This window comes from Centroberyx gerrardi, chromosome 6, assembly GCF_048128805.1.
Source record: "Centroberyx gerrardi isolate f3 chromosome 6, fCenGer3.hap1.cur.20231027, whole genome shotgun sequence".
Lineage (NCBI taxonomy): Eukaryota > Metazoa > Chordata > Actinopteri > Beryciformes > Berycidae > Centroberyx > Centroberyx gerrardi.
Genome location: NC_136002.1, coordinates 6,855,608 through 6,871,396, shown reverse-complemented (window position 1 = coordinate 6,871,396; position 15,789 = coordinate 6,855,608). Strand labels below are relative to the sequence as shown.

Sequence of the window (15,789 nt, the reverse complement as noted above, 5' to 3'; positions counted from 1 at the left end):
GGGTGTGGAGCGTGGGGCTTTGGAGTTTTTGGACAGGACGGCTGAAAAACAAGAGACGAGGCCTTTTGTAGCCTCCCCCTCCGGTTCCTGGAGGAGGGCCGGTAGGAATGCTCTCGCCCCCCCGACTTTAGCAGCATGCACGTTCCACAGCATTTCACAGGGATTTGGGCCCTGGGAATGCCGAGGCGGCCGGGAAAATCCTTAATCACTTTGGAATTACCTATCGGTTATGACTGCTACCGGGGATCCGAGAACTTTTTCAAAAGAAGCGACAGAGTGGCACCTCCGAAGTCTCAGGCGTCTAGTCTTGATACAATCCTGAATCAGATCCTTTATAGAAGACTGAAGCGGGCTTGTTTGTTTCACTTCAACACAGCATCGGACTGCTAGGTTACTTGATGTTAAGATAAGACGATAAGATGAAACTTTAATGATCTCCCTGGGGAAACTGGGTCATTGCAGCAGCAAACAGTAATGAGATTCAGCAAAGAGAAAGAATATGAATAAGCATGGGGCAAACATGGGCTATTAAACACAACTGACAACTCTAGAACGTATTAAGTACAACTATAAGAGTGAAAATGACTAACAGTATAGAAAAGTTAGGAGAGAACTTCAGACCTGCACCTTTGTCCATTCAAACGATAACGAATTCTTAATTCGCCCGACAAACTTTTTGCACACTTTCTCCGCCGCGCCGCCCTCCTTAACCAAGCACCACCTACTCCCTCTCCTCTCTCTCTTTCTCCCTCCTTCTCACCCTTTCACCCAACTCACTCTCTCTCTCTCTCTCACAGCCTCTCTTTGTCTCCCAATCCCTCCCAATCACTCCCCATCTCCCTCTCTCTCTCTCTCTCTCTCTCTCTTTTCCACCCATATTTCTCCCTCTGTCTCTCTGGCTCTTTGTTGCTTCCAGAGAGCCGAGGTCTTTGCCGGCGATTTCCACGCTCCATCTGTGGAATCCGTCATGGCTCCCTCGGCCCTTCACAGTGGAGGGCTGTCACCTGCCCCGCGGGGGAGCTGGGGAGGGGGGGAGGAGGGGGGGGGGGGGGGGGCATAAAGAGGCTCCGCAGAGGGCTGGGGGGGTGGAGTGGGGGTGGATGGGGGCACAGCCGGGGGCGGTTCTACCCCTCCCTAAAAAACGCCACCCCCTTCCTCCAGAGGGAACTGTAAGAGCACCTGAGGGGGAGAGGAGGGCAGAGGGGAGGGCTGTTGTTGCCGATTTAAATGTACCCATGGGGATAGTCCATCTGAGCATCTGTGTTGGTTTTTGTTGTTGTTGTTGTTGTTGTCAGAAGCAGAAGAGGTCCTGTGTTTTGCATGCCCTTTTCCATGTGCGGACACTAGTTGAGGTGAGAGGAAGAAGTTCCTCGCGCCGCTCTCTTCCCACCCACTGATGTTTCCCCTCTCTACTTTCTCTAAAAAAATGAAACACCCCTTCTGTCTCTCTCTCCTTAGTTCTTATTGTATTTCTTTTCCATGCTACTGTACAGTGGCTGTATCTAATGCCCCAATCATTCTTAAAACTGTTAAAAAGTAAGGAATCAGCCCTCAAAAAAGGAATTGTGCATTGTCTGCATTAAAAGTGCAAATATCTACTGAGACATCAGGTCTGGCAGTCCAGTAATGTAGCTCATACATAATGCTCCATACGATGGTAAGACGTTAGATATGAGCTAACTACTAGAAAATACTGTTCATCTCAGCTTTCAGCTGGTAAATACTACTTGGAAACTCTGATGGACCCTGATTTCTCTGACTTCCCCAATTCCAACGTCACCAACAAGAAAATACCTGTAGTCAAGTGTCGGGAATGAGATATTTTCAAAGTAAACAAACAATATTAACAGTTTTCCTCACATAACTCATTTGGTGACAACTATTTGCTTGATTTTTCGTTTGTGGTTGACATTGCGATGTTTGGTTTGCTGTAAAACATGAACTTGTTCATGAGCATATGTGTGAAAAAGCTTATTCTGTTTCTTTTCCTAGCACTTTGCTTTTTACGTGATCATTCTATATTGTAATATTGTAATAATGTACGGGAACTAAGTCCCAGACCTTTGCACTCCTCATTGTTGGTTGCTTGTAATTTTCAGTGATGTAGGAATGGAATTATTTTACTGTTGCACTCATTTTACATTGTTCTGGATGAGAGCGTCAGCTAAATGCCTAAAATGTAAAATGTAATGCAAATGAAATGATGGCAGGTGATGGAGAAGATTCATGGGGCGACACATGGGGTGTGGGGGGGTTCAGTGGCAGAGTTGTGCCAAGACAGAGGGCAAACACCCAACCACCCCTGCCACCCACTGCTCCCCACTGCTTGGCTCAGGAGCTCACACACACACACACACACACACACACACACACGCACACACACTCTCTGCCCGCTCTACTCCTGGCACATGACCTTCTACATGCACACACACACACACAGCAATGGGTTTTCCCTGTCTCTACATGCATCTTAAGACTACGTTAATCTAGCTTGTCAGCCCTGAGGCGTCTCCACTTTAGCGTCCATTAGCAAATACACTCCCCGCTCACAACACACACACACACACACACACACACACAATACTTTGCGAACGTTAACAAGAGCTGCGTATGAATGCGAAATCATGCCGGAATCTGAATCAGTGCGTCTATTACCTCTCTCGCTGAGACAAAGAGCAAGAGAGGGAAGGATAGATGGGGGAGAAAAGAGGGTGAAACCTTCCCCCCCCACCCCCCCACCCCCCGCTCCACGGATCCTTTCCAGCTCTGTAAACCTGTGGTTTGAGAGTGCCCCGTTTGCCGTCGCCGCCTCGCTACCCCTAAGATCTGATCGCATCGATTTGGCACCGCCGGATAGCCTCGGCCAATCAAATTATCCACTCTATCCCTCCTATCTCTCCCTGCCTGTATACATACGCTATATCTTAAAATGCTGTATTTATAGCCCCTTGTAAACATTTCACTTCTCCCTGTATACTTTTGCTTCACCTCAGCTTAAAGGGGAGAGAGGAGGGAGGGGGGGGTGTAGATGTGGTATTGGCTCTTGTCAGTTTACCGAAATATGAGAAAATAGGAGCCTTAAAAGGGTAAAATTATCTGAGTGGGGACGGCCTTGGAAAAGCAGCCTAGGCAAAGATCGCCCGGGAGCTGTGGAGCATTTGCTTCTTTAAGCCGCAAAATACGAGAGAGAGGGAGTTGGGGGGGGGGGGGGAGCAGAGCAGAGCAGAGCAGAGCAGAAAAGAAAACTGTTTAATTTAACCAAACTGAAGCCCTGAGAGGCACACAGTGCATGGGACTCCAAGCCAAAACAACCTTTCTGGAGCCAAGAAAGCCCAAAATGGCTCCCGCCGTGCAACGCCATCCCAGAGAGGAGAAAAAACGAGGAGGAGGAGGAGGAGGAGGGGGGGGGGGGGGGGAAGAATAGAGGATTTAGCTGAAACAGACTGTTGGAAAGACTTCGGCATTGGTGATTTTTGTGGAGGGGAGGTGAGGGGGGGTGTGGGGGGGCACGTCGGACGGGGACAAAAAGGCTTAAATATGTCCACTGAGACATGAGACAGGACGCATTGAACGTGTGTGTGTGTGTGTGTGTGTGTGTGTGTGTGTGAGAGAGAGAGAGAGACAGAGAGAGAGAGAGAGAGAGGGGACGTCTCAAACTTGGATTTTGGGGCTTGGGGGAGTTGAGTGACCATATGTGTGCTATTTACACCCCTCTCTGGACATCCCAGTAACTCTTCTGGGGCTTTGGTTAATAGCGAGGGTAAATTGAGCCTCTGACACGTTGCCCCCCTCCCCTCCACCCACCTACCCCTCTCTTCCCAAAAAACACAAAACAAAAGGCAGAGGAGACAAACGCAGCATTTATTTGGGCGGGCCGACCATGCTGCTCCTATTCAGGGGCCGGCGGACTAAGTGACTGGCCGACTGCATTAAACAGTACATAGAAGTCAAGGCAGGCAGATGCTGGGCTGGATAATGGCTTAACTGACAGCTTATGGACCCATCTGCGCCTCTTTCTGGTGGGTTAAGAAAAAGATGGTGTGAGTGCGTTCATGTGGCTATGTGTGTGTGATTTGGGGGGGGGGACTCACTTGACTTGCTAAGGAGGAGTCCCGACCTTCACAGCTGCCCTGTAAATGAGAGTGTGTCAGAGCGGTGTATGTGTGTGCGTGTGTGCGTGTGTGTGTGTGTGTGTGCAGCCAGCAAGCGGAGTGTGTGACTATACGAAAAATGATGTACGAACAGACGAAAGCAAACACCGACGTCAATTACAGCCTTGCAGAAAACGACAGGACACAAAGGTGTACAGAGGGCCGATGCTGTCAGCAAAGAATCATGGGAGTCGTGGGGAGTGTGTGTGTGGGGGGGGTAAGAGGAAATGGTTACCTGTCACTTGTAGCAAAATGTGTTTCTAACCCTGTTTCCTGTGTCGGGCTGAGGCAGAGTGCCCCTGCGCTGCCCTGTGACCCTGCTGTTCTTCTCATGTCTTTTTAAGTCTGAAACTCACTTACATCTCCAGTCAGTGGACAGCTTGTTGACGTTCAACAAGGTGGGCTGTGTGCAGGTACACTGGCACTGAATTTCCCTCTCCCATAGCTGACAAGGAGAGTGCATTTGACAGTTTAATCCCTCTGTGAAACTGCCCCCACTGACTATAGCAGTCATAAATCTTCCAGGTGAAATAATGTGAATATTGAAGAAAAGGCCATTTTATACAACAGAAGAATCCACAGCCACAACCCACTGTAGGTGTATGTAATGTGCTTTCCCTTTAAAGTCCCAATCATGTTTAGAACTGTTGTGGACCTTTTGAAAAGTAAGAAATCAGCCCTCAAAAATGGAAGTATGCATTGTCTGCATGAAAAACGCAAATATAACAATATCTACTGAGACTGAATGAACACTGAATACTGAATTTAGCTTGGATATAATGCTGCATTCACGTTACATGGGTAAGTAAATATGAGCTTACTTGAAAATACCGTTCACCAACTTTCAGCTGGTAAATATGACTTGGGAAATCAGCTTTGGCAGCTGATTTCTCTGCCTTCCTGAATTCTGATGCCAAGGCACAAGGAAATACCTGTAATCAAGTGTAGGGAGTGATATTTTCATTTCAAATAAAATGAATTGCCACAGTGGGACTCAACTACTTGCTGGATTTTTCGTTTGTGCTTGACACTGCCTATGCCTAAGCCTCTGCTGTAAAACTTGAACTCAAAGTACATGTGTGTTAAGTGTGATAAAGTCGATCCGGAGCAACAAAAGTCCAGCAAAAACTTCAATCCTGACATCTTGACGGCTTTGAACGAATTAAAACACATGAACACTTCTGAGCCGCTGCTTTGAACTGTCAGGTCGTTCCATCGGTTATTCCCATATGCTGTGAATGCGGCATAAACACTCATTTTTAACCCATCCCGCCGCGACACAGAGGCCTCCGGGCTAATTAGTTAACAAAGCTCTGAATGAGAGTCAGGCTTCATCAGTCAGGTGATTGACAGCTGCCTGTCCCCCCATCAGTAGTTTAGCTGCTGCATTCACTGGCCTCTGACTGGCCTCTGCAAACTTTGACACCCAACCCTAACCCCTACCATGCAGATACACACACACACGCACACACATTAATAAGAGTCATGCAGACACATGCTCACAAACAAACACATACACACAGATGCATGAAAGCCGTGCACACAGGAAAACACACTCTCCCTTTCTTCCTTACTTTCTCACTAACACACACACACACACACACACACATACACATTAAAAAACAACCCCCCCCCCCCAGCTGTTGTGCCTATAGTGCATACTTGCACCAGATAAAGAGGGGCCTTATTCTAAGGCGAGCCATTCTACTTGACCTTCGCCGGGCCTTTTCACTCTTTCACTCCCTTCAAACCGTCTTTGGGGCTCGCTAACTCGCGGCTCAATGTGGCTAGTCCATCACGGGTGAAGGCTGGGGCGCTGGAGAGGGTCTTGAAGGGGGAATACCCCAAATACCCCCTGCCCCCTCCCCCGACACACACACACACACACACACACACACACACGCACAAGCCCCCTCCCTCCCCAAAAAAATCACCCTGACTTCAAAGTTGGTGTGCATTCATTAATTGCCCTTTGAATTGATATCAGAGGGTCACAATAAGAGTGTGAAAGGAAAAAGAGGCTTTAATGAAGCATAGAGCGGCCATTCATTTGCAGATAACTATGTTTTCATGCTTGGATAGTCGTCGTGCATGGGCTTATTAGAAAAAACTCACGAGAGAGGGAGGAGTGCGGGACGCGGAGTGAGGGACAGAGGGACAGAGAGAGCCCCGGGGGTAAAGGAGAGTGATTTGGTGCTCGCCACTTGGCCCTCGTGCCCCCCTCTGCCCTCGTGCCCAGGGACTCATTGAGTGACACATTCATTCATTCAGCAGACAGACAGAGCCCTCTTCACCAGACACTTGGCTCGGGCCAGCAATAGCCAATAGCTATTATAAGATCCATCGAGGGCTTATCGGTTCTGTGGCTTTGAACAGATAGGAACAGTAAAAAGTGAAAAACATTTGAGACATGGTGCACAGCAGCAGACAACTTACTGAATTACTTTTAAAAAAAAAATCCAAAGTGAAATATGACTTGAAATATGGCAACAAGTCCTGGCAAGTTCATTCCATGTGAAAAATTATCACAACATATTTTGCAAGTGTGTAATTTTGTCATATCAAGACAGCACCACATAAATTAAATTGCCACTGTGACAGAGAAAAGAATCCAAGAGAATTTAGATCATTAATCATTCATTTACCATACAAAAAAATAACCTCTTAGTATTACGATCATGGGTAATGACATTGGCATAAAACATGTAAAGTGTCACTTCAAGTACATCTTTCAATCTCTGAGAAATGGTTCTATTAGTAAACGCCTCACAGTATAAGCACTCAACGTTTCACTGATAACTACTGCAAATAGATGGAGCACAAAAGTTCATGTTAAAAGTCAGCCTCTACTAAAGCTCTGCAAACACCATCATCGCACCCTAAACACACAAACCCTGCCCCTTCTGTGCTCTCAACCCATTCTCTGCCTCCCCTCTGCTCCCCTCCCTCGCTTCTTATCACTCCTATTCCCTCTATCCTCTTTCTCTCCCTCTCTTTCCTCCCCATCCTCTCCTCTCCACTCCTCTCCTCTCCCCCCTGGCACTGGTCCAGTGTGTGCCCGCACATTACATTTGCAGCACGCCATCCTTCGCCCCCGAGTGGCGGAGAAACCCCCGAGTTCCTCGCTCGCTCACATTATTTACACAAACAAAGTCCTGCTCCGTTTCTGTGACAAAGCCAGCTAAATCTTTATGGCTCTTTCATGTATTGTCCGCTCACGGTTCCCTTTTGTCCCCCGGCCATTGGCCTGGGCCCTGGATACAATGAGCCCGGGAGAATGGAGGCAGATTGGAGGAATGCGCCTCAATAAACCTAATTATGACATGATGACTGCGCTCACCATGGTAGGGGTTTTTCAAAGATCCCGGGCTTATTCAATTAGCCCTTTCCAGGATCCCCTTTCACCAAATAAAGTTATCCCTTTGACTGTTTGCATTGCAGAGTGGAATGTGTGTGTGTATGTGTGTGCGTGCATGTGTGTGCATGTGTGTGTGTGTGTGTGTGTGTGCATGTGCCTAGCCTAAATGGAAATGTGTCGGCCCTCAACAAGGCTCCTCTGTATCATCTGGCTAATTTCACCTAACGAAGTATAGGCTTTAAAAGATACACTGTGAAAATATGAAGCGGGAGGAGAGAGGGGGCGGGGCCACCGGGACTGTTTTAATCATTAACTTTGTCTCCGGGGTTAATTAGTATGTTGGGAGTTTTGGTATAGGGCCCAGCAACAGGCCTCGGGGGCCAACTATACTTCCAAATGTGATATTATGCAGGATCGGGGCCAGAAGAAGAGATAAAAGTTTGCAGCATTTGCAAGAGCATTTATGCTGCATTAACAGTTCAGTTATAGGACACATTTCTGAGAAAGAGGATATAAATCTTAGTTAGAGAATGGAGGAGGGGGTCAGGAGAGGGTATCTTTCTGTTTTAAGTAATATTTACCTACTGCTTGGGGGATATGGAACAAAACTACACTTTTATTTAAATTTGTACTAGGCTATATCATAGCAAAACATAAGCGTTTAGATTACATTAGATTTACTGCATTAGATCATCTAATCTTTCCTCAAGCAAGAAATATTTACCAAATACCCACATATTTTTTCCACAACAAAAGAGCTGACTTGAATTAAAGACAGGGCATATGACAATGAATTGTGAAAAACTAAGGGCTGAAGGCTAACCCTAACCCTCCATTATAAAAAAAAAAAAGTTTTCTATTGATCTCAATGACGAAAAAGCCTTTTATATAATAAGTAGTTCCGGACCTCGGTTCTGATTGGATGTGACACGTTCGAACCAGTTGTAAAATATCCAATAAACTCACACCTTTCGCATAACAGTTAATTAAAATATGAATAAGCTGACCGAATCATCACTCATACCGATGTGTCACTTTGCAAGCACTTAAGCTACTGTTGAAGACCTATAGGCTAAGTAGCAGGCACTTTAAAAAATAAAAGATTTATTGAACAGTTGCGTTATTTTTATTACAGACGTATGTTACCGGTATGTTATGTCATTTTCAACACGTCACACATGTCTAGTGTGAGATAATATAGCCTACAATTCTGTTATTTTTCATTTTTTTAATAACACATAGGCCTATTGACACAACATGCTATTAGGCTATCTTGTGTTGAAAAGTTAGACAAATGTGTTTTTATCTCAAACTAAACACACCAATCTGTTGAAAATGACACATCCTTTATACGAGTATAAACACGAATAAAGGTGATGGCCAACTTTGGAAACGAACAAGATTTATTTATTTATTTATTTAGGCCAATGGGCTATGTGGTTACTGCAATTTTTATAGACTTGGCGTTAGGAAAATGCACCGAAACTCAGTTAGGCCTACAATTAACCCACAAAGGCTAATACAGAACTTAATTAGAAACTTGTTGGAAACAGACTGACTTTCCTTTGTTGGGGCCCTGCGCTCTGGAGGATGGAGCCCAGATATTAAACGAGTTGTGCGCCGCAGGCAGGGAGAAATAGAGAGAAAGAGTAGGAAACAGAGGGAGAGGGGCGGTGTCGCTCTCCAGATGAAAGTGAGATGAAATAAAAGAGTCGATTTAATCTGCTTGAAGAGATTTGGAGAGCAAGAGGAGGAGGAGGGGGTGAGTTTTCGGAGCTGCGCGCAGGACGGGTGGCCGGGGGCCCCATTGTGAAGCTGCGCTCCGGGCCAGGCCGGCGCTCTCCGGGGAGAACATTGGTCCCCATTCACCAAAAACACTCTTTAATACACTCCCTCCGTCATTAAATGTGACATAGCACAATATCGACATCATTTAGAAGACATTAATAATGTTCGAGAGGCCAAGGCCGGGTCTCATCAAAGAATCAATAATAGATCATGCATTAGAGGCTGAAGACGTTTCAATATTCTCAGTCTGAGAAGATCACTTCCTTTTCTTGGTCATAACAATTAAAATCCGATTTTGTTTTATTACATCAAAGTCTGAAAGAGGCAAATAAGGCGACAATGTTGCTTTGTCTTTCTTATAAGGTACTTAAGTGACAAATGCAACGGGAAAAGGCCATAAACTATACTCAATTATCCAAAACCAACACGTAGCCTAGTAACTTTTGAGTACAAAAATATTTCACCAAAGTGTTCTGACGGCAGAAAAACTAAATGGAGAGCTACCAAAAATTGATGTATTAACTTTTTATAATGATCTAGTCAACAAGCGAAATTATATACCCGGTATCTAATGGGAAAAGCTCAGTCAGTTTTCTCAAATGCACTCTAAAGGGGCATGTGCCATTATCAACACTTCTAGTCAACACACATTTCGTTACTTTTCAGCACAAGATAGGCCTATGTTAATAAAATCTTCAAAAAGTCAATATGTGCTGTTATTAACAAAAGTTCTATTAAAAGGTAATATGTAATATGTGCTGTTCCAAACTAGACACACGGCTGTACTGAAAGTGGCACATACTTGTGTGTATATTGATGCATCTTTGTGCGTGCATGTGTGCGTATCCGTGCGTGCGTATGTGTTGGGAGCGAGCACGCATCCCTGGGCTATACGTGAGTCGATTTCAGAGGCCTCAATTGTCATTCTGAATGGCATGCAGTCGGCGTCTTTAGCCGACCCCAAAAAAGAAACATTTTGTAGGTGAAAACGGCCATTTTCCCTCGGTGAACGGGCCTCTAAACCGTGCCGGAGCGGTCCTTGAATAATTCATCCTTCATTGCTGCCTCATAATGTCTTTTGTCGGGCTTTTCTGTGGAGACGCTCTCCTCTCCCCTTCTTTTTCTCTGGCTGAATTATAAACAGGTTGCCTTCTTCTTTAATGGCGGCCAAAGCTGTTTCCAAGCCGGCCTTTTGTCCGCGCGCAGCCCAAGCATGAGCCCCAAATAGACTCTCGCGCCTTTGTCTCCCAAGTTCATCCTCGAGCGTCCCGTTGTGCGCGCGAGGCGTGTCTTTGTGAGGAGATGGAAACCGTTGAACAAATGTTTGATCAACTCATCTGGGGGACATTTTGTCTCGTCAAACTAGTCCTTTCTCCTTCTGGTCCCTTAATTCGCTTTACTGTCCCTGAGACGAAGAAAGCGGTTACGGGGGACAGCTGAAATGGTAAATGTTGAAATTTCGCTACTGAATTTGTAGAAAAGAGAGAAAGGGAAGTGATGAAAACTGAACAAATGTTAGCTCAACTTATTAGAGGGACGTTTTTGGAGTTGGGTTGAGTGATATTTTTTCCAGTAGCCTATTAACGAGGAGTATAACGAAGTACTATTTCAATTTTATTATTATTATTTCAGTCCCCCTCTGAAAAATCTGACTGAGGTTGAATTATCTAAAAACTATGACTTTTGTTTCCCTCATAATTAGCCTATTAGTCTCCCCCTTTCACCTTTTCAGCTGAAGCAGGCACACACTAAGCTAGCCCGGCCTATATGAGCTAGCCTTGAGGAAAAAAAAACACCCTAAAGTTTACTTTTTCCGGGTGGAAAAAGTGGGCTGTTCCCACTGTTTTGATTTTATCGAGCAAAAGGATGACAAGAACATTGGACATCAACGCTGTTTGGTTTCCCCAATCATCCACACAGAAAGACACAGGCGAGGCGACTGAGCTATCCAGATTTTTCAAGATAAGAGAGGATGGCATTTGCCAAGTTTGGAGGGTGTAACGGAAAAGTAATGCATGCTAACGGGTATTGTAACGAATTACTGCTCCTAGGGAGTAGCCTAATAAATAGGCTGAGTAATTAGCCTACTTTTTGGAGTAATGAGCCCAAAACTCTCTCTCTCCCTCCAATTCGTTTAGGCTACTGTCCCTGAAACTTGTCAGAAGAACGAAGAAAGCGATTACAAGGACAGAAGAAATGGTAGGCCTAATGTTTAAATATGGCAAATTATAATTTGTATAGGCTACTTTCCAGAGTTTTCCCCAAAAAGTTTGGATAGTTGGACCTACACTTCAAAAATTTCCACTAACAACTTATTTAATCTAATGTGGAGTCTTACATCTTATTTTTCTTAAAGCAACTGCCGATGGAGGCGAGATAATTCCACTTATTTATTTATTTTATATAAGAGTGGATTAGCCTTGGGCCTCTTCTGCCTTGTTTTAAGACACTGACACTTGTTTCTAGAAAATTCCTGAAACAAGTGAAACTGCTTTGGATCAAGTGTAATTAGCTATCTCGCCCATCTAAATTATCTTCACTTGTTTTATGAAAAATTAGATTTTGTGACTGAATATAAGACATAATGACTTGTTAAAATCGTCACTTTTTACAGTGTACGCAGCCTTTACATTTTGGCCTGGAACCACTTGTTTAATAAATATTATTCATTGCATCAATAGACGACCAAAAGGTGACCAAGAATAAACGAAAATGGACCAAGAGAAAAGCACAAAACTTGTCACCAAAATTGTCTTTTTGGGGGTATTACGCATGTATGATGGCTATCTGAAAACATTATTGCCAATCCACAAGAATGCCAATTACAACGAAAACTGATAAAATCTGAAAATATATGCGTAATAACTACGCCTATGCAACTCACTACTTGGCAATCCCTCCACTTTCCTTGCTTTTACGCACAAGCACGCACCCCTGAACATATTAAAACACGCGCGCGCGCGCGCGCGCACACACACACACGCGCACACATTCTCCCTTTCCCGCAAAGAGCCATCACCTGCTGTTTGATTTACGGTAAGGCCTCATGGGAAAAGCATTAGCCTGAGAGATATGGTCGATAAAGAATTCCTAACAAAGGAGGACACACACTCTCCACCCCCATCCAACAACTTTACAGCATGCTAAAACTTCACACAGAGGATAGTTACACGGCTAAATAAAACCACTCTCATTTACACCCTTCTCAGAAGCATGCAGTGGAGTGCGATCAACAGGTTGGACGTGTGTAGACTGAAGGTTCCTATATAGTTCAGTGGTTCTCCAAGTGGGGATCCCCAGGGGTTCCTGAGGAGGTTTCCCCCAGCAAAATGAGCAGTTGAATTTCACTTTAATCTAATTCACTAGAAATTATCCCAATTATGAGAATGTAGAATGATGGCTATTTGTAATATGGGGTTCACTCTCCCCACTAATATCTCCCCAGGTACAGCTTCGACAGACAGTTTAGCAATCCAATACTAAATCAACAACACCAAAAATCTTTCCATGTGGGGTCCTAATCTGATCAAATGGGGGTCCATGGGGCTCTAATGTGCGTCTATTTATGAAAACGTTAGACAGCCCCGGCTAAGATAATAACCTACTTTTTTTTCCCACGTGAACAACAACAACTTGATGAGCTCACTCACATCTGTCTCCTAAGATGCCTTCGATGCTGTGTTTGGCCCGTCGATCGTTGTCCTCCAACTCCTTCTTCTCTATTTCATCTTCGTCGTCGTCTTCGTCTCCTTTCCCTCCGAACTTACTCCGCATGATGCGACTGATGGAGCTCACTGAGTAAAAAAATCGTACACAAATAATAATTAAATAATAATTAATGTGCTAAAAATAAATTTAAAAAGTAGTAGTAGTAGTTAATGAAAAGCACTGGCAAAACAATGGCACATAAATTAACATAAATTATCAATAATTTTAAAAAAGGTTGCACCAAATTTATTTTGGCCTAAATTAAATAAACTTTTTAAGACTAATAGCCTAATGTCCTAAAAAAATGAAAACTTTGACCGAAAAAAAATGTAAACTGGCATAAATAAGTTAAAGAGGGGAAACTTTTAAATTATTTGTTTTTTGCATCAAGACAAAAATAAATAAATACTATGTGGACAATGTGATCTAACTTAATGGTTAGGTCATTTGGGTAATAAAGGCTAATCAATGATGATGATGATGATGATGATGATGATGATGATGGTGACAGATGAAAAAGATGATGGCCAACTACATTCTGCCTGCAGACACTCAGGACAAGCGCCTCTACTGCAGAAAAAAAGTTTCATTTCTGGCTGTTTTTTACCTGAAGGAACGGTGTTGCGGTCACATATCCCATCCTTCAGTAATTTATCCCGAATCTCCCAGCTAAACATACCCGGGTTGTCCCGCTTGTACTCCTCTATTCTCTTCTCCACGTCCGGCGTTGTGCCCTGCTTCAAAGATCAGAAATAACACAGAGTTCATTCACTCTGTTGTGGCAGTTTGGGGATCAACCCAAACACATATTTTGTATTAATGGGGCTAAAAAGTGCTTAACAATACTCAGATAACTTTATGACGAGTGCAATAATGTAGGTGGTAAATAAAAAAATGGGTAGCTGTGACCTGGAGTCGGTGATTATCATAAGGCATCACAGCCACCGTTATAAACAAAAGCCAGTTATATGATCAGAAAAGCATAAATTTAGACCCTATCCTCATAACTTACATGCATGGATGCAACTCCACACTATGAATTTACATCATAAAGATTTAAATCAAACCTAAAATGGTGGGTTTCTACAAATAAAAAGCTTGGTGTACTGTGTTTAGGTGAGTTAACCTTCCACTACATCTATAGGAGCCCTTGGTGCCGTCGTACGTGCTGTCCCATAGCCTACCTTGGGTTTGCTGCCACCGATGGCCCCGGGTCTAATAGAGCCCGTCTCCTGGTACCGGCACAGGATTTTGGACACGCAACCGTGGGAGACCCGGAGCTGTCGGGAGATGACGCACGGCCTGATGCCGTGGTGGGCCATCTCCACTATCTTATGTCGGATGTGGTTGGGCAAAGGTCTGCCGTTTATGAAAACCCCTCCGAGCTGGTTCACTCGGCCTTGACCCAACGGGGTAGACACTACATCAAATTAAAATAAGAAATTGTCACCAAATAGACCTAATGCATGTAGATCTAGTACAGAATACCACGGGGGCATCTAATTTTTAATTAACCCAATGGCAACTGAATATACTAATATTAATGACAATATATTTATTTAGAGTGAAGGTCGCTCTACGAAAAACTGCACCAAAAATAGCTGACAATAAATATTTTATAGGCTACCTACTTAAAATCATATTATAGCCTATTTAAGGTGATCAAATTAACGTATTAAAATTATTTACATTATTTATGGAATTACTCAAATATCATAATGCCAATTTATTCAATAGGCTACTGAACTTAGCCTATTTATTTCATATACAAACTAGGCTGGATTTGTTAAAAGTTCCTATAAGGCCCAATAATGCCAACCTAAAAAAAAACAGAATCAACATATTTACTTGTACCAAATAGATACCTTAGCTGTAGAAATAATTGAATGCATGAATTGCAAAATATGGGAATTAGGTGAGGTGCAATTCTTTGAAAGTTGTGTAGCCTACAACAATTGCAGAAAGTTTTTGGTCATAAACTGAAGCTTGGGAGAAGAGTGTGTGAGAGGCCTGTGACTACTTCAATCGGATAATAACTTTTCAAACTACAAGCACCGAAGCCCAGATATCTATTGTCTGTCAACATCCAGCACTGTAAAACGTCCTTTTGGCGTGGTGGTGTTTTACCTTCCAGTGGGAAGCCACTGCGGGGGTAGTTCTGAGCCAGCGTGGGTCGCATCATCCTGGGTATTGACCCCGCCAACGCAGTCATACCTCCACCACCCCGATGGCTACGGATACCTCCTCCTGCCTCCTACCTCCTGCTAACGCGGAGGCTGCTGCTCCACCGCCGGTTTTGGAGCAGGAAGACTTCGTTGAATTCGTGAAGAAACGTCTCGTAGCCTGTTACAGCTCCCTGGGAGGTTAGCTTCGGTTAGGGTTAGCCACACAGGGCTAAAGCCAAGCACCAGTGTCCCGGGAGAACAACTCCCGCCTCTAAGGAGTTAAAGTTGACCAAAACAGAAGAAAATGGAGTCAGAGGGAGTAATTTCTCCAGTTTCTCCAGTTTGCTTCCCCAGTCTTGATGCTCTTGGAGACGTGGATGCCACTGCGGTATAGCCAGGACGCTGTTGTTGTTGTTGTTGTTTGTTGACACCGGTTCAAAGTGAGAGGAGACGGTCAAAAGTAGCGGAGCTCTTCTCTCGCCCAGTCAGCGCTCCGGGCTGTGATTGGTCGAGAGAGGGCACCCGGTCCGCAGCGTTGCGCAACGATTGGCTGACGGTGAAAACTTTCCTCCTATCAGGGAAGCTGTCACAGTTCTGCTCTAGACAGGACAGGGGCGTC

At 44.4% G+C, this 15,789-nt stretch overlaps 1 protein-coding gene across 5 annotated transcripts in view; it reads right to left on the bottom strand.

Moving 5' to 3' along the window:
- pax3b (paired box 3b) overlaps positions 1–15,217 on the bottom strand; it is a 26,458-nt gene extending 11,241 nt beyond the window's left edge. For all 5 annotated transcript variants that reach the window (XM_071919617.2, XM_071919618.2, XM_071919621.2 and 2 more), the window contains exons 1-4: positions 15,133–15,217; positions 14,190–14,425; positions 13,613–13,742; positions 12,948–13,091 (exon numbers count right to left, since the gene is read on the bottom strand). In XM_071919617.2, coding sequence (XP_071775718.2) covers positions 12,948–13,091; positions 13,613–13,742; positions 14,190–14,425; positions 15,133–15,217 — 595 coding nt within the window. The remainder of the gene's footprint in view (positions 1–12,947; positions 13,092–13,612; positions 13,743–14,189; positions 14,426–15,132) is intronic.
- Positions 15,218–15,789: the final 572 nt, after the last annotated feature.